Below are 22,977 nucleotides of genomic sequence, written 5' to 3'. Positions count from 1 at the left end.
CCCCGGGGCAGGGCCGCTCCCCTTCCCACGGGCGTGACAGACACCCCCCGGGGCCACACGGGCAGGACCCCCCCGGGGTGGGGGCCATCCGTTCAAGACACCCCCCCTCGGGGGTGCACAGGAGGGGGCTTTGCACCCCTTGGGGCGGGGACCCGCCCCCCAGCCCTGGGTGCGGGGGGGGGGGGCGGTGCCCGGCGGCCCCTTTAAGGCGGGGGCGGCGGGGTGACGTCAGGAGCTGTCCCCGGTGCTGAAGCAAGATGGCCGCCCGCTAGGACCGGGGCGGCGGCGGCAGCGGCGGCCCCCGCGCCCCCCCCCCCCCGCCCCCGGCACCGGCGCCGCCACCGGGACCATGTCGCTGCTCTGCGTCGGAGGTACCGGGCGGGCGGGGGGGTGCGGCTAGGGGCTGCCCGGCGGCGGCGGTGAGAGGAGGGGGGGGGCGGGGGGGAACCGGGGCTGGCGGGGTTGGGGCGGGGGGGAGGGGGTCGTGGGAACGGCTCCATTCACAAAAACCGTCGCGTGGATTTATGAATGAACCGGCGGGGGCGCGCGCGGCGCCGGACTCGGGGGTGGGGGTGGGGAAGCAGCGCGGGGGGGGGTGGGGTGGGCGCGACCCGCCCGCCGAGGGGCAACCCCCCCCTCACCGCCCCCGCCGCCGTAGGGAGCGCTCGGCAGGGAGGGGGCTCCCCCCGCCCCCCCTCTCCGCCTTCCCTCCCCCTCCGAGCTCCCTCCTACCCCTCCCCCCCCCAAACGCAGGCCCCCACGTGCCCACCCCCAACTCCCCCCACCCGTCTGCCCTCCCCCTCCCATCTCTCCCCAGATACCCCCAGCACCCTGCACGCCCCCCCAAGTCCATCTCCCGGCACCCCCACCCTGCAGACGCCGCCCCCCCCCCCATTCCCAAACACCCCCCACCCCAAACACGCCCCGTACATCCCCCAACGCCCCACACAACCCCCCGATTCCCATCCCTCCAGCACCCCCTCCCCAAACACACCCCCAAGCGTCATCTATCCCCAAGCACCTCCGTAATCCCACCTCCCCCCCAAAAACCCCCAAACACCCCCAGACCCCTCTGTCTTTCCCCACTCCCCCCTACAAAGCCCTAAATACCTCCCACCCCCCAAATTACACCTCCCCCTCAGCCCCCTGCGTCCCTGCAGGCATTGCCCCACCTCGAGCATGGGGATGCTGGGGGGGCAGGATGGGAGCATGGTGGTCTGGGTGCGGGTCAGGGGTGCTGGCCACCCCCTACTGGGGGGAAATGGGGGGACCACCCAGGGAGGGGAGGAGGGGATCCCCTCACCCCAGGTGAATCCCACAGTCTCAGGTTACTCCGGATTGCATGCTCAGTCTGGGGGGTGGGTTGGGGGAGAAGTCTGGGGGGGTCCCTTTCCCCTCTTTAGGCCCTGTGACAGCCTGATGGGGAGGGGGTGGCACTTGTGGGTCCCAGGGTGGCAGGGCAGAGGTGGCAGAGTGGCAGCTGGGGACAAGGTGGGACACAGGTTGTCTGGGATTCCCCTACCAGTGTCACCTGCCCAGGAGAAATCAGGATGAAAACGGGGGCGCCCCCACTGCTGCCTGAACTCAGCGAGATGGGGGGCTGTGCCCCCTCCCGCTCCCCCCCGTGTCCTTGTCCCTTAGGTGCTGTCACAGCCCCCACTCTCCAGGTAGTGCCACAACCGCACACAGGGAGCTGGGGGGCCAGGAGCCGTGCCAAAGCCGGTGTGGCCCCCAGCCAGACACCTGCCAGCCCCAGATTTGGGGTGTCCCCCCCCCCGGCAGGGGCAGGGCCATGTCCTTACTGCAGTTTAAGGGATTGTCACACGTGGTGACACCCTCAGTGAAGTCGGGGGCGGATGGTGAGAAACGGCTCCCAGCAGGTTTGGGCTTCCCCCGCTGCCCCGTCACCGCTTGCCACAGTCACAGCTGCTTTTGTCACCCTATTTTTGGGGTCGCAGGGGTGGAGGTGCCACCCCAGCGCCTCCCCCAGCCTTCCCCTGCCCCTCCTGGGGGGGCAGGGCCATGTGCAGCCCCCAAGAGCTTCGTGCTGGGGGTGTGTGCCTGGCTGAAGGGGCCCTGGGAGGTGTGGGGTGAGCGGGGACAGGGGTTCGTGGGGGGACGGGGGTGTCTGGAGGCAGACGGACAGATGGACGGGCGGGTGGAGGGGCATCCGGAGGGACAGATGGAGAGACAGAAGGACAGATGGATGGAGGGGTGGGGAGACGTGAGCAGGTAGACGGAGGGGTGGGTGGCGGGCTGGGTGGAAGGATGGAAGGAGGGAGGGAGGGGGTGGAGGGACGGACAGACAGACGGGGGGGGGGTCGGGGTGGGTGGAGAGGCAGGTGAGTGGGTGGGTGGTCGAAGGATGGGTGGGCAGAGAGATGGTGGATGGACAGAGGGATGGGCGGTTGGACAGACGGGTGAATGGGTGGAAGGACAGGGATGGCTGGATGGACAGAGGGTGGGTGGGCAGACAGGACACTGCGGGGCTGTTTACAGCCCAGCCTGGTTTTTACGCTGTGGCCAGTGCAACCCCCACCAGCTGCCTCCTGCCTCAGTTTCCCCAACTGGCCAACACCCCCGAGAAGAGGCTGATTACCCAGCCTGGGGAACACTCTGGGTCTTCCAGCCTGTTGCGGGAGCACCCAGCCCCCAGGGGGGTCCCACTGTCCCCAGCTCAGGTTGAATTTAGCCCAAGGGTGGCACCCTGGGACCCGCCACCCTTGCAGCAGCTTTGGGGACTCATTAGTGGCCAGGAGAGCAGCAGAGCCCTCTCAGGGCCACCAGCCGCAGATGGTGGCAGCAGGACTTTTCCCCAGCAGTAGATGACAGCCAGGAGAGCCACGTGTTCCCTGGGTAATTGTTTGTTCCTGTCAGCTCGGGTATTTTTGGAGCTTTTCCTTCCCCTGCTCTCCCAGTTCGTTTTGGAGGCAGCGGCTGGCGGAGCAGGCGGCCCCAGTGGGTGCGTCTGGGTCTGGGGTGAGAGCGAGCTCCCGTGCCAGGGGTCCCTGTGCCGCTCTGGGTATGCCCCACAGGCAGGTCCTGGTACCAATTACTGTATCTAAGATAATAACGATAATCTATAATCTATAAAATCATACATACAGGGAAAAATATATAATATTAGAAGACACAGTGATGCTGGCTGTCCCCACGCAGTCCCCTGAGCTCCCAACCTGGCCACACTAGGGGGTCTCTGGGATCCTGCAGCCTCATGCCTGGCCTTGAACCAGCCCCACACATGTGAACGCCACCCCCTCCCCCCCACCCACCCCCCCGCCGCCCCCCATCCCTGAGTGAGGCCACAGCTCCCAGAGTCCTGCAATTCACAGGGAACACAGCTGCAGGGCCACCGCTGGCCGCCTTCCTTGGGACAAAGATGCCCAATGTGGGACCCTTGGGGCGGCACAGGACCGGCGGCCAAGCCCAAGGGTCCCCAGTTATTTTGAGAGCAGTGTAAGCCCCCACCCCAGTTTGCTCAGGGGTACCCCAGGGCTAGGGTGGGGCTGCCCATGCCGTGTTGCCTCCTTCGAAGCCCGTCGGGCACGTGGAGCTGGCGGCAGCCCCACGGCCCCTCTGGCGCTGGCAGCGGGTGATAAGTGGCTGGCGAGTGGCACATCTCTGAAATCAAATTACCTTTGATATCGCCAGGGCTATTTTCATCCCTCCTCGGTCACGTTGGTCTTCCACCCGCTGGCACCCGCGTCATTTAACCATTTTCCGGGTGCTGTGTCATTCCCTCCCTGCCTGGTCCCCTCCTGTGAGCCCCGAGGACGTGCCTCGCCCCTGCCACCCCCCAGCAGTGCCAGCATCGGTGCCAGGCTCTGCCCGTTCCCCTCCCCACTGTGGGCAAAACCTGGTGCCGCCACCCCCTGCACCTCCCGCTCGCAGCACTGGTGCAAAGCTGGGAGGATCAGCCAGAATTGGGGGCGTTTGTTCCTGTGGTGCTGAGCAGGATCTGGCCCAGATGCAGCCCCCACCCCCGCCCCATGCAATCAGCCAGTTGGGAAGGGTCCTCAATGGGCAGCCCCTGGGAGGGGGACAGGGCTGGGGAGTGGTTTGGGGGTCGTTGCTGCAGCAGAGTTGGTGGGGGAGCATCTCCACCCTCCAGGGGCTGCCGGAGGGTGGGGAGGGGAGGGTTACAGCCCCCCTATCCACCCCCCACCCCCCACCCCCACCCCCCCACCCCGGTTTTCTGTAGGAAATCTAGGTCAGCACTTTGGGAGAGGGCGAGAGCCTTAACCCCGGTGCAGCTGGGCTGGTGCCCTACAGCAGGGAGCTGGGGGAAGGGTCCCCCGACCCCCCCCTTTCCCCCTGGGGCGTGTATTGTAACATCATCTGTTTCCCCCAGTGGATCTGAATTCCCAAGCCGGGGGGTGAGGGGAGTTAAACATTCCCTCAGCAGATGAAGGCTGGTCATTTGGGCTTGCAAGTTGTCCCAAAGTGGTAGGTTTTTTTGGGGGGGACCTTTGCTACCCTCTGGTGCCCACCTCCCACTCATGCCTGATCCCCCTCCCTTGCGCCTGGCACTGGGGACCCCTGATTTACACCAGCAGGAGGGATCCTTTCCTCACCTTGCAGCTGTGGTGGGGCAGCGGCCAGGTGGGGTCCTGCCACACCCTTGGAACCCTGGTGGGGGTCCCCAACCCCCCGCACAGGGTTCTCAGGCTGAATCTCTTCCTCTCTATCCCTGCAGTTAAAAAGGCCAAGTTCGACGGGCCCCAAGGTAAGTGGCCCCCCACCTGCCTGCCCACCCGGGGGGCTGGGGCTTGGGGCTCGCTTCTGGGGCTGGTTGGATGTAGCAGGGTCAGAGGAAGGGCTGGGGGGTGGTGAGGGGACCCCAGGCTCGGCCTCAGCTCTGGAGGTATCATTTGGCAATGATAGGGGGCCACACACAGCGGTGGGGGTGCCCTGAGCAGGACGGGGGGGCTCGCAGCCAAGCCCATCAGTGGTAGGATCCATCCTGCCTGGCTGACTGGGGCTGGGGGTTGCTGAGGGCAGTGTGGGGGGACCCCATGGGAGGGTGTGGGGGGGGCATAGCTGGGGGGGGGGGCACGCCGGGGGCCACTTCACCCTCCGCTTGCTCCCACAGAGAAGTTTAACACCTACGTAACACTGAAGGTACAAAATGTCAAGAGCACAACCATCGCGGTGCGGGGCAACCTGCCCTCCTGGGAGCAGGACTTCATGTTGTGAGTGTCCAGGGGCCACCGCGAGGTCCCCACCCCTGCTGCTCCCCCCTACCCCCCATCAGGGGGAGGTCCCCTACTGCCAGTGCTTCCCCTGGACCCAGCCTGGGGGGGCTCACCAGAGTCCTGGGGCTGAGGGGCAGGCAGAGGCTGGGGTGGCCCCAGGGGGCTGCTGGGGAGGGGGTGACCTGGCACCTTTTCCCCCTCCTCAGTGAGATCAACCGGCTCGACCTGGGCCTGACGGTGGAGGTGTGGAACAAGGGGCTCATCTGGGACACCATGGTGGGGACAGTGTGGATCCCCCTCCGGACCATCCGGCAGTCCAATGAGGTAGGGAGCCAGACACGTTCACCTCCGCTGGACCCAGAGGGGCATGTAGCCCCCCCTGGCTGTCCGTCAGCAGGGGCCGAGCTTCCCCATCCCTGCTTGGAGAGGACCCTGCTTTGGGCCAGATCAAAGCGGGTCCCTGGCAGCTCTCCTCACCCCCCCTTTCCCCCCCCACAGGAGGGCCCTGGGGAATGGCTCACACTCGACTCCCAGGTCATCATGACTGACAATGAGATTTCAGGCACCAAGGACCCCACTTTCCACCGAATCCTCCTTGACACTCGCTTCGAGCTGCCGCTGGGTGGGTACCATCTCTGGGCACCCCAGAACCAAGGTGCATCCTTCCTTACCTGAGCCCCAGCTCATGGGCTTCGGGGGTCTCATCCTGTAGCCCCAAAAGCTGTGTGTGGGGGCTGTTGCATGAGTGCATGTGTCTGTGTATCAGTTGGGGTCTTTGCCCTTGCAGATATCCCTGAGGAGGAGGCCAGGTATTGGGCCAAGAAACTGGAGCAGCTCAATGCCATGCGGGACCAGGACGATGTAAGTCAGTGCAGTCAGACCTGGGGCGAGGGCTGGCCAGGGAGCAGTGGTGCTGCGAGCAGGCAGCCCTCAGTGGCCTGTCTCTTCCCAGTATGCCTTCCAGGAGGAGCAGGAAAAGCCTCTGCCTGTTCACAGCTCCCAGTGCTGTAAGTGCTACCCTGTCCCTGCCCTGCTGCGGGACCCCCCCACTGCCCCGTCTCCCCAGCTCCCCACATCAGTGATGCGCAGGAGCAGGGTCTGTGCCCACCTTGGGGCATGGGACCCCAACCCAAGTGGGGCTCAACCTCACCCACACCCTCACCCGTCCCTGTTCTCACCCTTTCTCCTGTGTCTGCTGGTGTTTCTTTGCTGTCTCCCTGCCCCACAGTGTGTGGGCCCTCCCGTGGGGCTAAGTTGTAGGGGAGGGGGGCTTTGCGGGGGGCAAGGCAATGGGGCTGGTAAGGACGGTCCCCCAGGGAGGCTGGGCAAGGGGCAGCGAGGCTGTTTGGTGTGGGCACTGGCAGAGGAGTCTGGGGTATTTGGGGTGGCAGCTCGGTTTGTCCCAACCTGTGCCTCAGTTTCTCCTTCTGTAATCATGCCAGGGCCACCCAGAGCCTGGCACTGTCCCAAGCGCAGCTCAGTGCCTCTGTGCCCAGCCCAGGGACCTGTCCCCTGTGCAGTTCAGTGCCACCATGTGTAGCCATAGCACTGTCCCTAGCCTGGGTTGGTGCCACCATGGCTGGGAGATGCTGGTAACTGCCAGCCAGCTCCTGCTGCTGCCCCAGAGCTGCCTCCACCCTTATTGCCTCTGCCCCTTTTTTTTTTGTAGGCAACTGGAATTATTTTGGCTGGGGAGAACAGCAGAGTAAGTATCCTGTCCTCTCCTCTCCTCCCAGCCTGGCGGTCCCCAGCGTGTCCCCCTTTGCTGTGCCGTAGCCTGGCCCGGAGTGCGGGGGACCTGGAGCTCAGGTCCAGCCTGTCACCGTGGCTCTATGCTGGCTGAGGACAGAGGCACTGAGCACCCTGTCCCGGACAGGGCTGTCTCCGCAGACTGGGGGGGACATGGCACTAGGAGGCTCGGTGCCCTCAGGGTGCCCTGGTGGCCATGAGCAGCTCAGACTTTGCCTCTGTGGTGGGACATCACCGAGCAGGGGGAGGGTCCCCGCACTCCGTCCTCCTCTCCCCCCCTTCTGTATATTCCATTTTGCCCTCCCACCCTCCCCTCATCCCCCCAAACCCCCTTCTGCAGAGGGGAGCACGTGCAGCTTGCCCCTCACCCCTTCCCGGGTCCATCTCCCCAGCATGGTCCCACGGTGGTGGGGACACGGTGGTGGCAGTAGCGGGGCTGTGCTGGGCACAGGGCAGATTTGGGGCATCCCTGGCTGCAACAGCCGCGGGGCTGTCCCCTGTCCTGCTCACTGTGGCCCCTTGCAGACGATGACCCTGACAGCACAGTGGATGACCGGGACAGCGATTATCGCAGCGAGACCAGCAACAGTATCCCGCCACCGTACTACACCACCTCCCAGCCCAACGCCTCCGTCCACCAGTACCCCATGAGGCACCAGCAGCAGAGCTCCCGCGACTCCTACACCGACTCCATGCAGAGCTACGAGATGGACTACTCAGACCAGCGTCCCATCAGGTAGTGTCGGCGCAGCCAGCTCCCCCCTGGGACCTGCTCTCTCAATGCCCGCCCCAACAGGTGGCCAAGGCCAGTGGGTCCCCGGGGCGATGCCAGGGACGGCGCTCCCAGGGCGGTGGGTGACAGGGGGAAGGATGCTGAGGTGAGGAAGAGGGGGATGGTGCTGGCTCCAAGCCTTTCCTTCTCACTGGAAAGTTTTCAGGCTCTTTTGGGTCACTGCCCTCTTCTGTCCTCACTGGGCTTCGGGACGCCCAAGCCCCAGCTGTCCTCGCTGGGAGCAGAGCTGGTGGGTTGTGGCCTGGCTGGGGACGCAGAGGTGGCTGTAGGCAGAGCCGCAGGAAGAGATGCCTGCCCGGCACTTTGTCCCCGCGGTCGCAGCACGACCCAGTTCCTCACCAGCGTCCAGCCCAAGGTGCCAGCCCCATCCAGCAGGACAGAGCCTCCCTGTCGGCATCCCCACGGCAGCCCGGGATGCTGGGGCGCAACAGGCGGCGGCGGCGTGGCACTGGAACTTTGCTGATGATCTTCCTCTCCTCCCCGGCAGACGCTATGGTAGCGTAGACTCTGCCGCAAACGGACGCAGCGACGCTGAGTCCGCTTCCGAGTCGAGCAGGCGGACCAGCCGCCAGCCTTCCCTTGAGAGCAGGCGGTCCCTAGACCTATCGGATAGGTGGGTCGCTACCTCGTCGCGTGCCGTGTGCCGTCGCAGAGTGCTGTGGTCGGTCCTTGCAGCCGTGGTGAGGCCAACACCAGTCCCGGCAAGGGTGGCCTCGTGCCACTGCAGGGTACCCCTCTCCCCGCCCCGGGATCGCCTTGCAGAGAGGAGCGGCGTTGGGATGCTCCAGGCATCTCTTGGCCCCGTGGTGGTCCCCTTCTTGCTGCTGCATCCCGGTTCACGGTGGTGATGCCCCAGCATCCCGCTCCCACTCGCCGGCACAGCGACTGTCTGGCAGCACTGCTGCCTGTTTCTTGTCACGCCAGCCGGTGTGGGACCTGGGGCCTCGGGGACTCAGATGCCACCCTCTGTTTCTGGTCACCTCCCAGGGAGCCCCTGGCTGGGCAAAAGCCTTGCAGGGTGATTTGGGACCCTCGTGATGTGCCAAGGGCCCCTCTCCCAGCTCTGCCCAGGCTCGGGCTGGGGAGGTGAGGAGTTTCCAGGTGTGAGCTGTGTCTCCTGCACCCCTGTGCCCCCCAGTCCCCCTTCCCAAGGTACCTGGATGTTGCCAGTGCCCCTCCCTGCTGGGACCAGCCTGGGCATCCCCCAGCACCTTCCTCACTGCTCTGTCCCTTGGCTCCCCACCACCTGGCCTGGCCACCTCGAGCCATCCCGTCCCCTTGTCCCCTTCCCCCTTGCCCCCACCCTGAGCCCTGGCTGCCAGTGCTGGAGACGTGGTGTCGGCCTCTTCCTAGGCATGTCCCTGTCCTGTCTGCATGTTTGCTTATGTGAGCCTCTCCCCACGGAGCCCCGCGGCCGGCCGGCCCGTTCCCGGCAGCCCCCCGGGACTCAGGGACCCCCTCTGCGCCGCTGGTGCCCCAGGTGCAGGCGGCTGTGAGAGGGGGATGCTGGAGGGGCCGGGGACCAAGGGGGCAGATGGGGGGGGTTGGGAAGGGGTCTGGCCTGGCAGGAAAAGTGGAGAGGGGACCCCCAGGTAGGGATGATGTGGTTAATGGGAGTGACGGGGTTGAAGGGGTGTTCTTGGAGAGGGGGTGCCCAGGAGGTCCGCAGGGAACGCTGGGATGTCAGGGTAGAGGCTGGGTGGCAGGTCTGTGGGTTGGGGACAAGACGGGGTCTTTGGCCAGGGGGCAGGATCTGGCTGGGGGTGCTGCCCGGCTGTGCCCTGCCCCCACCCCTGGCAAGGGTGAGCTGAGGGGACAGACACCGTGCCCCCCATGTCCCCATGCTCAGCCCACGCGTAGGCAGGAACATCGGACCCCTGCGAGTGCCCCAGCCTGGGGGGCTCGTCCCAGCCCACGGAGTCTCCTGGGCCTGTGCCTTGGATTCCCAGGATGAGGAGCCTGGAGCTCACCTGGGCAGGGACCACGGGGCTCTGGCTGGGGTGACACGGGGCAGGCAGGGCTGTGGCACGGACCCACGGGAGCCCTGTCCTTGTCTCTCCTCGTGCCCGCAGCCCCACAGGGAGCAGCCGCTACGCCTCGTCGGCCGAGCTGAGCCAGGGCAGCTCCCAGCTGAGTGAGGACTTCGAGAATGAGAGCCTGCGGGACTCGGAGCTGGATGAGCGGGACGGCGACTCCTACCACTCCTGCCACAGCTCTGTCAGCTACCGCAAGGACTCGCCCCGCTGGGAGGAGGAGGAGGAGGATGATGAGGATCTCTATTTGGAGGAGGAGGAAGAGGAAGAGGAAGAGTTCAATGAGGACTACAGCGAGAACGAGGAAGGCTACCCCAAGGAGGAGGAGGAGGAGGACCTGCAGGAGCAGGACACCTATGAAACCCCCGAGCGTGATGCCTACCCTCCACCTCAGAAACCCCCGGGGCAGCAGCAACAGGTCCCACAGCAGCAGCAGCAGCAGCAGCAACCCCAGCAACCCCAGCTGGTCCCACAGCTGAAGCCACAGCAGCAGGAGAGGAAGGAGGAGAGGAAAGAGGAGAGGAAGGAGGAGAAGGACACCTCTGCCCCCCAGGAAACCCCAGAGGCCCCCCAGGCCGAGCGGGGAGCAGATGAAGCTCCCCTGCCAGAGGTGGCCCCCGAGCCTGAGCCCCTGAAACCAGCTGAGAGGTAGGAGGGAGATGCTGACCTGTAGCATCCTTGGGATGGCACTGTACCTGGTGACACTGAGGGTGCACTGGAGGTGGCCAGGTCTGGTGCTGGTGCTGCAGTGCCAAGAGGCAGCTCCAGGGACCTGCAGTGTCTGGGGCTTTTCCAGGTGCCTGGGGCACTAGGGTGGGAGACCACCTTGTGTCACCCTGGCGTGGGTCAGCCCCCTCGGGCACGCTGCCCTGGCCCAGCCAGCAGTGCTGCACTAAGCAGGGGCAGAGCTTAAGGTGTCTGAGATCCTGCCAGGGCTACCGAGGGCGCAGGTGTGTATATTATAACCTGGGACAAAGCTGGGGGTGGCAGAAGTGGGGGCTTGGGGCTGCGATTCCTCCCCTCTGGCTCAAGCTGCTGGCTCCCTGGAGCTCGGCATGGTCAGAGGAAGAAATTTCCATCACAGGAGTCAATCCTGTCCCTAGACCACTGGTAAAAGCTCGCCCATGGCCTCCTGTGCTATACAGATGAATAATTTGGTGGCCAGGTCCCTGGTACAGCATGTGAATAATTCATATGTCAATCTCTGCCTTTAATTATTGAACACATCCGTTTTTTCATGGCTCGGTGAGCACTGCTGCTCTGCACAGGGGGGAAAACGTGATGGGCTTTTTCGGTCTTCTAGTTAGTTTAAATTATAGACAGGAGCAGGGGAGTCTCTAAATTAAAAGAATATGTAATGAGCTTTTTTCAAAAAATACATATTTAGCCCCAAGTGCTACCTAGAGCCCTGGTGAAAGTGGCCTTAGTTCATGTCTGCTTGTGGTGCCTGTTCTCGGGGCAGGGGACTTGGGGGGTCCCGTGCTGGGAACCCCAGATGAGTGCTGAGGACTCCAGATGAGCGCTGGGGACCACAGATTAGCACAAGCAAGACCCCATAGGACTGGTTTGGGCAGGTTCATCTCCTGAGCTCCCCATGGCCTTGTCCCAGCCTGGTTGTGGGCACCCATCACCAGTGTCACATCACACCAGGCTCTCCAGGAGGCTGGTATGTTTGGAGGATTTATTTTCTTTTCCTCTGTATCTTGATTTTGCAAAAGAGGAGAAAACCCTCACAATGTCCAGGCTGGCAGGTCCCCCTGGGCTTGGGGCCACTGGAGTGTCCAGAGCTCTTAATCCCAGGATGTCCCAGCATTGTGGGAAGCAGCAGAGGATGTCCTGCTGGGGAGATGAGGGGTGAAGGGTGTTTAATCCACATGCTTGCGTCACCAGTGGTCCCCTGACCCTTGCTCCTGGAGGGATCCCTCCGTGTCTCCTTGGTGCCCAGGGCAGAGTCTTCAAAGGGAGAGGGAATTCCTGGCTTCTCCCTGCCACGCTGCTTGGCTGCGCTGCCCTTCGCAGTGAGACTTGCTGCCTTTTTAGAGTCCTTTGTGGCAGCCAGAGGGTGTTTTTGCCATGGCCACGCTGCCTCAAAGCCCATCAGGATCCCTAATTGCAGCCTCAGTCCTGCCTGGGGTGTGGGGGGCTGAGTCCCACCCTCCCCGGTGGTGTGCTGGGGGGTGAGCAAGGTGTGTGTGCTTGCAGGGAGGAGGCAGAAGTGGAGGTGCAGGACCCCAAAGCCCGAGCCAAAGCCAACTGGCTGAGAGCCTTCAACAAGGTCTGCATGCAGCTGCAGGAGGTGAGCAACCCTGTGGCCGCCCACCGCCGGGTCCCAGCACCGGCTGCCTGCTGGGCTGGGGGCACGGCCCCTTCCCGTGCTCGGGCATCTTCTAGACACATCTGCTCCCTGACCCCATGGACATCCCACCCCCTGAGGGCAGTGGGGACCCCGGGGGGCCCCAATAGTCGTGGCCCCACACCCCCGTTCATGCCAGGTGGGACCCCACAGGGGGCAGGGAGTGCTGAGGACCCTTCCCCCGGTGTGTGCTGCATGCGGTGTGCTGGTGTGAGCCCCTCCGCCTTCTCCCCTGTATTGAGTTGACAATTTTTTGTTCTGTTTTTAGACTCCATCCTCCATCTTTTCTTTTTGTTTTGGCTCTGGATTCACCCCCTGGGGCTTCGATCCCCCTCCCCACCGCTTCTCTTTTCAGTTGTCCACCACCATGGCCCTTGCACCCGCGTCTCCCCTTCCTGCAGGGAAGGGGTGTAGCCTGCCTGCAGGTAAGCATGACCAACAGGAGCAACCTGGCATCGTGTGCGGGTGTCTGTGTGTCTGTGTGTGGCATTGCAGGAGGGTCCCTGCACACCCCCGCTCCCCGCTCTGCTCTGGTTTTTCCCCCGCACTTCTCCCCAACTGGCTGCGGGTCCGTGCGGACCTGCTGAGCCTTCCAACCACGCTTCTCCCATCCCCCAGCCCTGAATTTTTGCACCGTGCAGCCATCCCTGCTGCTTTGCCATCCCCAGCCCCTTTGCTGGTGCCTGCCCCTCCCTTGTCCCACTCGGCCTCTTGCAGATACTTTATTCCGGGTGCCAGCTCTTCGCTGGGAAGAGCCCCAGCAGTTTAGGAACATGCTTTTCTCCATCCACCCTCTAAACCCTTTCCGTACTTGCCCAGCACTGTGGGTGCTGTGCTGCCAGCAGCGCCGAGCCCTGGGGGGGCTGTCATGTGTGGGGGGCTCGGTGCTGCGCCCGTGACGGTCACCCCTTGTCTTGCAGGCTCGCGGGGAAGGTGATGGAGAAGCTAAATCCCTGTGGTTCAAAGGCGGGTGAGTATGGGGGGAAGCTGGTACTTTCTGCCCCCCCTGGGGTCTCGCAGGCTGCTCTGCCTTCCTCGTTAGGATGTGATTAACGAGCTTGTCAGGGGATGGGTGTGGGGAAGCGTTGCTGAGCTGTGGGCATGGCAGGGGGGCAGATGTTTGGTCTGAACGCTGGTCACTTAGTGCTTTTGGAGGAGCTAGCAGAGATGCCACCGCTCCGTGTCCCTGTGAGCCACTGCTGAAGGGGACAGTGAGGAGGTGAGTGGGCTGAGATGGGACCAAGCTGGGGTGGCAGCTCCCACTTCTCTCCCATAATCTGGGGCTTGAGGGGTGCCATGGGGAACCCCGAGCCCCTCACCTGGATGGGCTGTGGCTCTCACCCCCATGTCTGCCTCACAGGCGGCCCTGCAGGCAGAACCTGGCAGGTTTCCTTGAGGACCCACCAGAACGTGCCGTGTTTTTCTTGTGGACAGGGCTGGAAGCCGTGCTGCCCCAGTTTCTCTTGCAGCAGAACAGCTTGGTGGTCACCTTCGGTGTCCCGGAGGGAAACCCCGGCTCTCCCGCTTCATGCTGCAAAGCCAAAGCTAACTGAGCCAAAGGGGCTGTTTTCCCCCTTGCGTTTCACTCTCACACCACTGAAGCAAAACATCTTCACGGGGGGAAAACCACAATTTTCTGCCAGAATCCTCTTCCCCGCTTGTTTTCAACCCAGTGATCCCTGCCCTGGCTGGGGCAGTGGTGTGGATGGGGGTCCCACGGTGGGTCTGAGCCCACCCGGGGGTTGCTCTGCAGTCCAGTCTGCCAAGTCCCAAGTGAACACAGGGCAATAGCAGGGGGGGTCCCTTCCTGCCTCGGTTTCCCCTTCCCCGCTGACTCTCATCTCTCTTGCAGGCCTGGAGGCGGGTTGATCATTATAGACAGCATGCCGGACATACGCAAGCGAAAACCCATCCCCCTAGTTAGCGATTTGGTGAGGTTCCTCCTAACGCCTTGCACCACACAGCTGCCAGCTTCGCTCCTGCTGCGCCCCGCTAGACTGTGCCGCCCGCCCGTCCCGGCTGGTGCTTGGGTGCCCGGCTCCCCAGCTGCCTCTAACATGGCTTGTGTTTTCTGTTTTCTTTTTTTTCCGGCCTGGCTTGCCTGTCCCTGATGGCAGTGGGGCAGCAGTAAGGTTTCTGCGCTGCATTAACAGCATGCCCGACATTAAGCCTGGACGCAAATCTCTCCCTCTAGTCAGCGATCTGGTGAGCGCGGTCCGAGGGGTTAAAGAGAGAGCACCCTTGGGTGCTGCTGGCCAGCCCTGCCCAGCCTCCTCCAGCCCCACCAGCACGGGGTGGGGGTGTCCCAGGCTGTTTTGGGGGCCTCCTGGCCCTGGCCCTCCCGGTGGGCAGCTGTGAGGATGGCACAGCTGGACCCTCCCTACCTGGAGGATGGCACAGCTGGACCCTGCCTATCTGGGGGTGCTTCTCTTTAACGGAGCTCCAGGGCCCTGTCCCTACACCAAGCATCAGCCCAAGGCTTCCCGGAGCTGCAGCCGGTTTCCCGTTCTTTGACCGGTGCTGTGTCCCCGGTCCTTTCCCGTCCTAGGTGCCGCAGGCTCCCCACGGCTCCGGCTGCACTGGTGCTGGCCGGATGGACCCACGTACCAGTGCAGGGGTGGTGCTGGCTTTCCCGAGCTGTGCAGACCCTATGCTTCTGTCCCCACCATGGTCACTGCACTGCTACAGCCCTGTCCCCATGCTGGGGTGCCATCCAGCCCTGGGCTGTATTGCCCAGGGATACTCTGCTGTCACCACCTTGGTGACAAGAGACAGTGGTTATGGAAACCAGACACCCTTTGGACCCATGATTAGGTGCCCTTCACCTCCGTCCCCCTCTTTACACCTCACTGCCTCCACTTTGTGCCCTCCCCAGGGTGCCTCCACGCTGTCCCCAACTTGCCTGTCCTCTCTCATCCTGCTGCACCCCAGTGCCCCCCAGCCCACTCGGGCAGCTGCTGATGCTTCTGCACTGTGCTGTGTCAGTGTCGGGGTTTTGGGGTGGTGGGTTGTGATGGGGTGGGCAGGGGGCGGGTGTCCGGTGGTGCCTCTGCCTTTCCCTGCTGGGATTTGGCAGCCAGTGCTGTGGCTGGGGTGGCAACCCCCCCAGGGCCCAGCGCTGGGTGAGGGGCTGGTGTTGCCCCCATTCCTACTCATTCTGGCGGGGAGGGGGCAGGACTTGCCCTGCTGTGGGGTGACTTGCACTAACGACCTTTTATTCCCCCCTCGCCGGCCCTGGCTGCCCGTAGGCAATGGTAAGTGCCCCCCACCCCAGTCTCCCCCCGGGGTCTCAGACACACATCGAGAGGCTTTGCCTCATTGAGCCTGAACTGGGAACGCTGTGGGCTGCTGAACTGGTTCCAGTCCCACTGTACAACAGGGTGGCACTTTGCAGCACTGGCATCGCTGGGCACTGGGCTGTCCCTGCTGCCAGCCCATGCAGCCCACACCCACCCCTGTCTGGGGTGGGGGTCCATCCCACATGTTTTATGGCCCCTGGGACCCCAAAAGAGCGTGGGAGGGACACCCAGTGCTCTGCCGGATCTGGGAACTGTTTTTCTTTCCCACAGTCCCTGGTCCAGTCCAGGAAAGCGGGAATCACGTCTGCGCTGGCCTCGAGCACCTTGAACAACGAAGAGTTGGTAGGTGGTGGGGCTGGCTGGGCGCGGGGTGGTCGTGGCAGGGGGGCTGAGCTCCGGCCGGCCGTGCCAGCAGTGGTGCTGCGGGGTCTGTGCCACGCCAGCATCCTCCTGCAGCGATGCCAAAGCAGCCAGGATGCTCACGGCTGTATCTGAGGGTGGTGGTATTTGTCCTCTGCCCTGCTCGGCCATGCCCGGCGGTGACACTGCACGTGGCCCAGCACCCATGGATGGGTCCCTGCACCCTGCCGCATGGCTCAGCTGCGGTGCGGTGCCTGAGTTTTTGTCCTCCTCTCTCTCCTGTCCTTGCACAGAAAAACCATGTTTACAAGAAGACCCTGCAAGCCTTAGTGTACCCCATCTCCTGCACGACGCCCCACAACTTTGAGGTGTGGACAGCCACCACCCCCACCTACTGCTACGAGTGTGAGGGGCTGCTCTGGGGCATCGCCCGGCAGGGCATGCGCTGTGCCGAGTGCGGCGTCAAGTGTCACGAGAAGTGCCAGGACCTGCTCAATGCTGACTGCCTGCAGAGTAAGGAGCCCTTGCCTGCAGCCTCATCCCTCCTCATCCCATCCCTCATCCCATCCCTTTGGAGAGAGAGGAGGGAGCAGCCCGGAGGGAGCTGCTGTAGGCGTGCGGGAAGCAATGAGGAGGGCAGATCTGTCCTGGGCAGGGTGTAGACCCCTCCAGGTTTGAGTTCATTCATATGTGGTGGTGGGCTTGGGGAGCTTTTGGCTGTCTCCTAGGTGCTGCCCACCCCCGCCACCTCCACCATCTCACCCATGGCTGTCCTCTTCCAGGGGCGGCAGAGAAAAGCTCCAAGCACGGAGCAGAGGACCGGACCCAGAATATCATCATGGTGCTCAAGGACCGCATGAAGATCCGGGAGCGCAACAAGCCGGAGATATTTGAGCTGATCCAGGAGGTGTTTGGGGTCACCAAGACCACGCACACACAGCAGATGAAGGCAGTGAAGCAGAGTGTCCTGGATGGCACCTCCAAATGGTCAGCCAAGATCAGCATCACGGGTAGGCACTGGCTGCGCCTGGCACTGTGTGTGCTGGGGGACCATGTGGCTGTCCCCTTGCACAGGGATGCTGCGTGCTCCAACCCTCCTCCTGCCCCTCGTCCTGCAAACCAGCTCCAGCCCCTGAAGCTCTGCCAGGGGACACAAGGTGCCTGTTGCAGGGATCTCTGTGACCGTGGCACTGACTCCTCTCTCTCTCTGTTCTCTCCTCTGCATGTGCCACGCGTGTGCCTGGCGTGGCTGGGTGTGTGTGGCCGTGTTGCAGTTGTTTGTGCCCAGGGTCTGCAAGCAAAGGATAAGACGGGTTCCAGTGACCCATATGTCACTGTCCAGGTTGGAAAGACAAAAAAAAGGACTAAAACGATCTACGGCAATCTCAACCCGGTCTGGGAGGAGAATTTCCATTTGTAAGTTCACCCCTGGCGCCTTCCTGGCCACTCGTGGTCATGCTGGGCTGTCAGTGTGTCCTGGCGAGTTGGGAGGGAGGCAGCTGGGGCCTCATCCTGCCCCAGTTGAGGGTGGAAGGGTGCTGCTGGGAGTGCCAAATTTGTGCCATGGAGGGTTTGGTTCCTGGTGATGGGGGCTGATCCAGGCTGCGTTGCAGCTGCCTGAGCATGGTGCTGAGCCCGCCGGGGAGGGCTGGGGCCCCCACATCAGCTCTTTTCCCCAGTTCCTGCCCAGTGCTGGGGTGGTCCCTCTTGTTTAGGGAAACAGAAGCTGGGGAGAGGCTGGAAAGGTTTCCCTGCTCATCCGAGGGCTTGTCCCTTCTCACCCCTGCAGCGAGTGCCATAACTCCTCCGACCGCATCAAGGTCCGCGTCTGGGACGAAGATGATGATATCAAGTCCCGTGTCAAGCAGCGCTTCAAGAGGGAGTCTGACGACTTCCTGGGCCAGACAATCATTGAGGTCCGGACCCTGAGCGGGGAGATGGACGTCTGGTACAACCTCGGTAACCAGCTGCCCCAGCACGGTCGGCTCGGGCTGGGACCCCCGGCCCTCTGCGCCTGGGGGGTGTGCCGCCAGCCCTGGCGTGAAAACTATTTCAGCATCTTAGCATAGGGTCTGCTGTTGAACACCTAATACTGAAAGCCACTAGGATGGAAGTGCTTTGCCAGGGTCATCCTCAAAACCCTTTGCCCAGGAGGTCTGGACCACCAGCCCTCTGCAGAGGGGAAACTGAGGCACAAAGAGGCCATGTCTCTGTAGTGCCTGGGGATATGGCCAAACCCGTCTCTGCAATGCCTCGTTGCATTGTACCCTGGCCTGGCTGGGTGACACCCCCCCCAGCCCTGAGAGCCCCTCCACGCTGGAGCCATTTCCCCCTCTTTGGGGCCAGGAGTGAGCGGAGCTGCTCCGGGGAAGCCTCACGTCTCGTTCCCCTCCCTGTATCCCCGCAGACAAGCGGACAGACAAGTCGGCCGTGTCAGGAGCCATCCGGCTGCACATCAGCGTGGAGATCAAAGGCGAGGAGAAGGTGGCTCCCTACCACGTACAGTACACCTGCCTGCACGAGGTGAGCAGCCCGGGCAGGCACAGGGGGGCATGGCCCCCACCCCAGCCATGCCACTGTGCCACCGCTGGCCCTGGGGACCTGACAGGACTCATTTGTACCTCCAGAACCTCTTCCACTTCGTGACGGATTTGCAAAACAACGGGGTGGTGAAGATCCCCGACGCCAAGGGGGATGACGCCTGGAAGGTGTACTTCGATGAGACAGCCCAGGAGATTGTGGATGAGTTTGCCATGCGCTATGGGGTGGAGTCCATCTACCAGGCCATGACGTGAGTCCCTTGCCCCCCCCCCCCCGCTCAAAGGGGCTGTGCCAGCCCTGGGTTGGGGGCATCGCTGTTGGTGTCTTCCTCCCTTGCCGCCCTTTGCACCCACCGTGGGTGCAGACGTGCTCCCCTAGCTCGCCACACACCTCTGCACCCCTCCCTCCCTTTCTCCGTGCGTGCACCCCAAACCCCACGCCCCTTCCTACAGGTACCCCCTCCCGTGGCCCCACGCCCTCACCTTCCGCCTCCCTCTGCAGGCATTTTGCCTGCCTTTCCTCCAAATACATGTGCCCGGGGGTGCCGGCGGTGATGAGTACCCTGCTAGCCAACATCAACGCCTACTATGCCCACACCACGGCTTCCACCAACGTCTCAGCCTCTGACCGCTTTGCTGCTTCCAATTTCGGGGTAAGTCCGATGGTGCGTAAGCCTTCCTTCCTTCTTCTCTCTCTTGTCTTGGGAGGGGGTGGGGGGCTCGGGGGGCGAAAAAAGGCTGTGCAAAACACCCCGCTCCAAACTGCAGCTGGGCAGCAGGGGGTCAGGCCTTGCTTGCACCAAAATTCATCCTGCTCCCATTTTTCAGGAAGGAAAAGAGCCACCACCTTCCTGGGAGAAGGTCTAAATTTGCTCCCCAGATTATTATGGTAAAACTGCGACTGGAGTCCGAGCAGGCTGGGATGCTCCGTGGTGGTGTGGCAGGAGGGGGAAGCCTTGGTGGCAAAATCACAAGCAGGTGGCAAGGAGCCACCCCGGCAGCTCACTGGGAGTTTTGCACGGCCCTGTGATCTTTGGGCGCACCCCGGGACCGCTGCAAACTCACCTGGCTGTGCCAGCACCCATGGGTGCCGGCTGGGTGCCCTCACTTGCAGTGAGCTGGGTGAGTTTGTGCCGGGTCCAGGTGCGCCCTGGGGGATGTGGGTGAGGAGGGGCTGAGTTCTCGCCCCGGCTCCCCCCGTGTCAGCCCAGAGGCAGCAGGTGGGTGCTCTGGGTGTGCACAGGACGAGCCAGGATCAGTGCCCAGCCCCAGGTCAGGCCAAGTGGGTAGCCAGGGATGCAGCCAGGGCCGAGCGCAGCTCCGGGCAGCAGCCGCTTTGGCTCACCTCCCCGTTCCCGTTGCAGGGGGCAGCTAGAGCCAAGCGAGCTGTGCCTCTGGGTCACACAAGAGGAGGAAACTGTAAAAAAGCAAAAAAGCAAAAAAAAAAAAAGGAAAAAAAAAAGCACCTTTTCTCTAACGTGGAGGGTTTTAAAAACTTGTTTCTTTCTCTTTTTTTAGAGAGCCTAAGGTCGGGTCCTAAAGTGCCCGGCCATGTCGCTTTATCCCCGAGTTCCCGCCGTGTCCAGTTTTAAAGTGCTGCAGCCGTTTGGTGGCGGGGACACACGGTCTCGGCCCAGAGCCTGGCTTTGCCGTCTCCGGCGGGCGAAGGTTTGCGGTCGCCAGTGCAGGCTGCCGGCTGGCATGAGCCGCGGCCAGGCAGGCATGGGACTTGCTGCCCCGTCCCGTCCCCTTGTCCTCCCTGCCCAGGACTCGGGGAGCTGCTCTGGGCTCTCTGGAGCCCTGTGGGGCAGCCCTGACCCGGTACAGCCTCATGGGAAGCCCATGGGGTTGTCTAAAGTACCACCCCCCCTCCAAGCAGAGATGCAAAATGAAATGCCTCCCGACAGCGTTTTGGGGCAGGTCGGTTGCTTTGCCCTCAGCTCTGACCCCCGATCCGCAGCTCAACGCGGGATTTGCATCCTGCGCTTCCTAGGTGGGAGCTGGGCTGAGCTGACTTGAAGCCCCTCAGCCCCAGTGAAGCCCCTCTACCCTGGGCGATTCCTGCCCACATCCCCCTGTGCAGCCCTGCTGGGTGAGCGAGGAGCCCGCAGAGGCGTCCAGCTGCCGGGGTCTATCCTGGCCTTGTCCTGAGGCAGCTCAGCCCCAGAGATGGGTGACCGCTGCAAGAGCCCAGCTGCTTTTTGCCTGCCCTTTTTTCCTGAGCTCTTTGAAAGCTTTAATCCAGGGGGCACGACCCTGTGCGCCCTCTTCCTCCTTCTGCCCCGAGCCCAGGCTTGGAGGTGTCCAAGCAGGCAGGGCAGGTAGGGAGGGCAGCCTGTCTCCCTGCGGCACCAGCCACACACACACAAAGGGGACACACGGTGCTGCCTCTCAATCCCGTCCCACGCCTGGCACAGCCACACGTGCCGTGTTGCTGCCTCTCGATCCTGTCCCACGCCTGGCACAGCCATTCGTGCCACGGTGCTGCCTCTTGATCCTGTCCCACGCCTGGCACAGCCACTCGTGCCACGGTGCTGCCTCTTGATCCTGTCCCATGCCCGGCACAGCCACTCGTGCCACGGTGCTGCCTCTTGATCCTGTCCCACGCCTGGCACAGCCACTCGTGCCACGGTGCTGCCTCTCAATCCTGTCCCACGCCTGGCACAGCCACATGTGCCACGGTGCTGCCTCTTGATCCCGTCCCACGCCTGGCACAGCCACACGTGCCACGGTGCTGCCTCTCGATCCCATCCCACACCTGGCACAGCCACACGTGCCACGTTGCTGCCTCTCGATCCCATCCCACACCTGGCACAGCCACACGTGCCACGTTGCTGCCTCTCGATCCCGTCCCATGCCTGGCACAGCCACACATGCCACGTTGCTGCCTCTCGATCCCATCCCACACCTGGCACAGCCACACGTGCCACGTTGCTGCCTCTCGATCCCATCCCACGCCTGGCACAGCCACACGTGCCACGTTGCTGCCTCTCGATCCCATCCCACACCTGGCACAGCCACACGTGCCACGTTGCTGCCTCTCGATCCCGTCCCATGCCTGGCACAGCCACACATGCCACGTTGCTGCCTCTCGATCCCATCCCACACCTGGCACAGCCACACGTGCCACGTTGCTGCCTCTCGATCCCATCCCACGCCTGGCACAGCCACACGTGCCACGTTGCTGCCTCTTGATCCCATCCCACGCCTGGCACAGCCACATGTGCCGCGTTGCTGCCTCTCGATCCTGTCCCGTGCCTGGCACAGCCACACGTGCCACATTGCTGCCTCTTGATCCCGTCCCACGCCAGGCACAGCCACATGTGCCATGGAGCTGTCAACAGCTGCCACCGAGCCCCAGCCACCAGCGAGGACACACTTGTCTCCCATCTCCGCGGGCATCCTGTGCCTGCCCGCAGGGCTCTGATGGAGGAAGGAGGGCAGGAGGGCCAGCAGGCCAGCAGGAAGGAGTGGGATGAGCGGGGGACAGTGCAGGTGGGGCTGGGGACAGAAAGAGCCAGGGGCAGCAGGGAGGGGGGACGGTCCCTGCCGCCTTTCCCCCGTTTACCCGGCTCCGGGGCATTTCTCCACAGAAGGAACGGTTTGTCAAACTCCTCGACCAGCTGCACAACTCGCTGCGGATCGACCTCTCCATGTACCGGGTAAGGAGCCCTGCTGTGCCTCAGTTTCCCCACCTTTCTAATAAGGTCTGGAACAGCGGGTGGCTGTTTTTCTCCTCCTTTGCTTGCCCCTGTGAGAGTTTTGTGTGCAATTCCACTCTTTTATTCCCCTTTGGCAGAACAACTTCCCTGCCAGCAGTCCGGAACGGCTGCAGGATCTCAAGTCCACAGTGGATTTACTGACCAGCATCACCTTCTTTCGGATGAAGGTACTACTGGGGCCCCACTTGCCCCATCCCTCTGGTGGGGGGCCTGACCCTTGCCAGCCCCAGTTCTTTGCATGGTTGGGGTTGTGCTGGCCTGGTGGTAGCCCCCGGGTGGCTGATGGGGCTGCCCCCACCACTCCCTCCCCACACCCCCAGGTCCAGGAGCTGCAGAGCCCCCCCCGAGCCAGCCAGGTGGTGAAGGACTGCGTGAAAGCCTGCCTCAACTCCACCTATGAGTACATCTTCAACAACTGTCACGAGCTGTACAGTCGCGAGTACCAGACGGACCCGGTGCGTGGGCCGGGGGGAGCTGGGATGCACTGGGGTGCCAGTCGCTGCGGGGGGACCTCGCTGCCCTTCCCCATCCCCTGCCCTTCTCCTTCGTGTGATGCTCCTGCTCCCTCTCCGGAGCGCTCAGCCCCGTGCAGAATGAGCCCTAAGCTTTGGGCAAGGTTTGACCCCACTGCTGCGGGGTTGAGACTGGGGTCAGACAAGGGGGAGCTGTGTGGGGGCCTCCAGGGTGTTTCCAGAGCCCTCCTGCCACCTTGTTAGCCCTGCCATGAAATCGAGCCCTGCAGGTAGGGTGACTGGAGCCTCCGCTGTGTCCCCATCACTCCAGACTAAGAAAGGCGAGGTGCCCCCTGAGGAGCAGGGCCCCAGCATCAAAAACCTGGACTTCTGGTCCAAGCTCATCACCCTGATAGTCTCCATTATCGAGGAGGACAAGAATTCCTACACGCCCTGCCTGAACCAGTGAGTAGGTGCTGGG

The 22,977-nt window shown here is 63.2% G+C and overlaps 1 protein-coding gene across 1 annotated transcript in view; it reads left to right on the top strand.

Annotated features, from left to right (window-relative positions):
• Window positions 1-259: 259 nt before the first annotated feature.
• Window positions 260-22,977, top strand: part of UNC13A (unc-13 homolog A) — a 37,120-nt gene continuing 14,402 nt past the window's right edge. Inside the window, exons 1-26 of the mRNA XM_056338159.1 lie at window positions 260-371; window positions 4,697-4,726; window positions 5,093-5,192; window positions 5,402-5,519; window positions 5,694-5,817; window positions 5,983-6,056; window positions 6,148-6,202; window positions 6,865-6,900; window positions 7,470-7,680; window positions 9,810-10,418; window positions 11,973-12,066; window positions 13,044-13,093; window positions 13,976-14,054; window positions 15,372-15,377; window positions 15,693-15,764; window positions 16,076-16,295; window positions 16,565-16,792; window positions 17,057-17,198; window positions 17,572-17,741; window positions 18,190-18,305; window positions 18,410-18,573; window positions 18,825-18,975; window positions 21,916-21,984; window positions 22,122-22,211; window positions 22,365-22,499; window positions 22,828-22,961. Of these exons, the coding sequence (XP_056194134.1) occupies window positions 350-371; window positions 4,697-4,726; window positions 5,093-5,192; window positions 5,402-5,519; window positions 5,694-5,817; window positions 5,983-6,056; window positions 6,148-6,202; window positions 6,865-6,900; window positions 7,470-7,680; window positions 9,810-10,418; window positions 11,973-12,066; window positions 13,044-13,093; window positions 13,976-14,054; window positions 15,372-15,377; window positions 15,693-15,764; window positions 16,076-16,295; window positions 16,565-16,792; window positions 17,057-17,198; window positions 17,572-17,741; window positions 18,190-18,305; window positions 18,410-18,573; window positions 18,825-18,975; window positions 21,916-21,984; window positions 22,122-22,211; window positions 22,365-22,499; window positions 22,828-22,961 (3,299 nt within the window). The 5' untranslated portion in view covers window positions 260-349. The remainder of the gene's footprint in view (window positions 372-4,696; window positions 4,727-5,092; window positions 5,193-5,401; window positions 5,520-5,693; window positions 5,818-5,982; window positions 6,057-6,147; window positions 6,203-6,864; window positions 6,901-7,469; window positions 7,681-9,809; window positions 10,419-11,972; window positions 12,067-13,043; window positions 13,094-13,975; window positions 14,055-15,371; window positions 15,378-15,692; window positions 15,765-16,075; window positions 16,296-16,564; window positions 16,793-17,056; window positions 17,199-17,571; window positions 17,742-18,189; window positions 18,306-18,409; window positions 18,574-18,824; window positions 18,976-21,915; window positions 21,985-22,121; window positions 22,212-22,364; window positions 22,500-22,827; window positions 22,962-22,977) is intronic.

This window comes from Falco biarmicus, chromosome 4 (assembly GCF_023638135.1).
Source record: "Falco biarmicus isolate bFalBia1 chromosome 4, bFalBia1.pri, whole genome shotgun sequence".
In the NCBI taxonomy this organism is placed as follows: Eukaryota; Metazoa; Chordata; class Aves; order Falconiformes; family Falconidae; genus Falco; species Falco biarmicus.
This window is presented reverse-complemented; position numbering and strand designations above follow the sequence as displayed.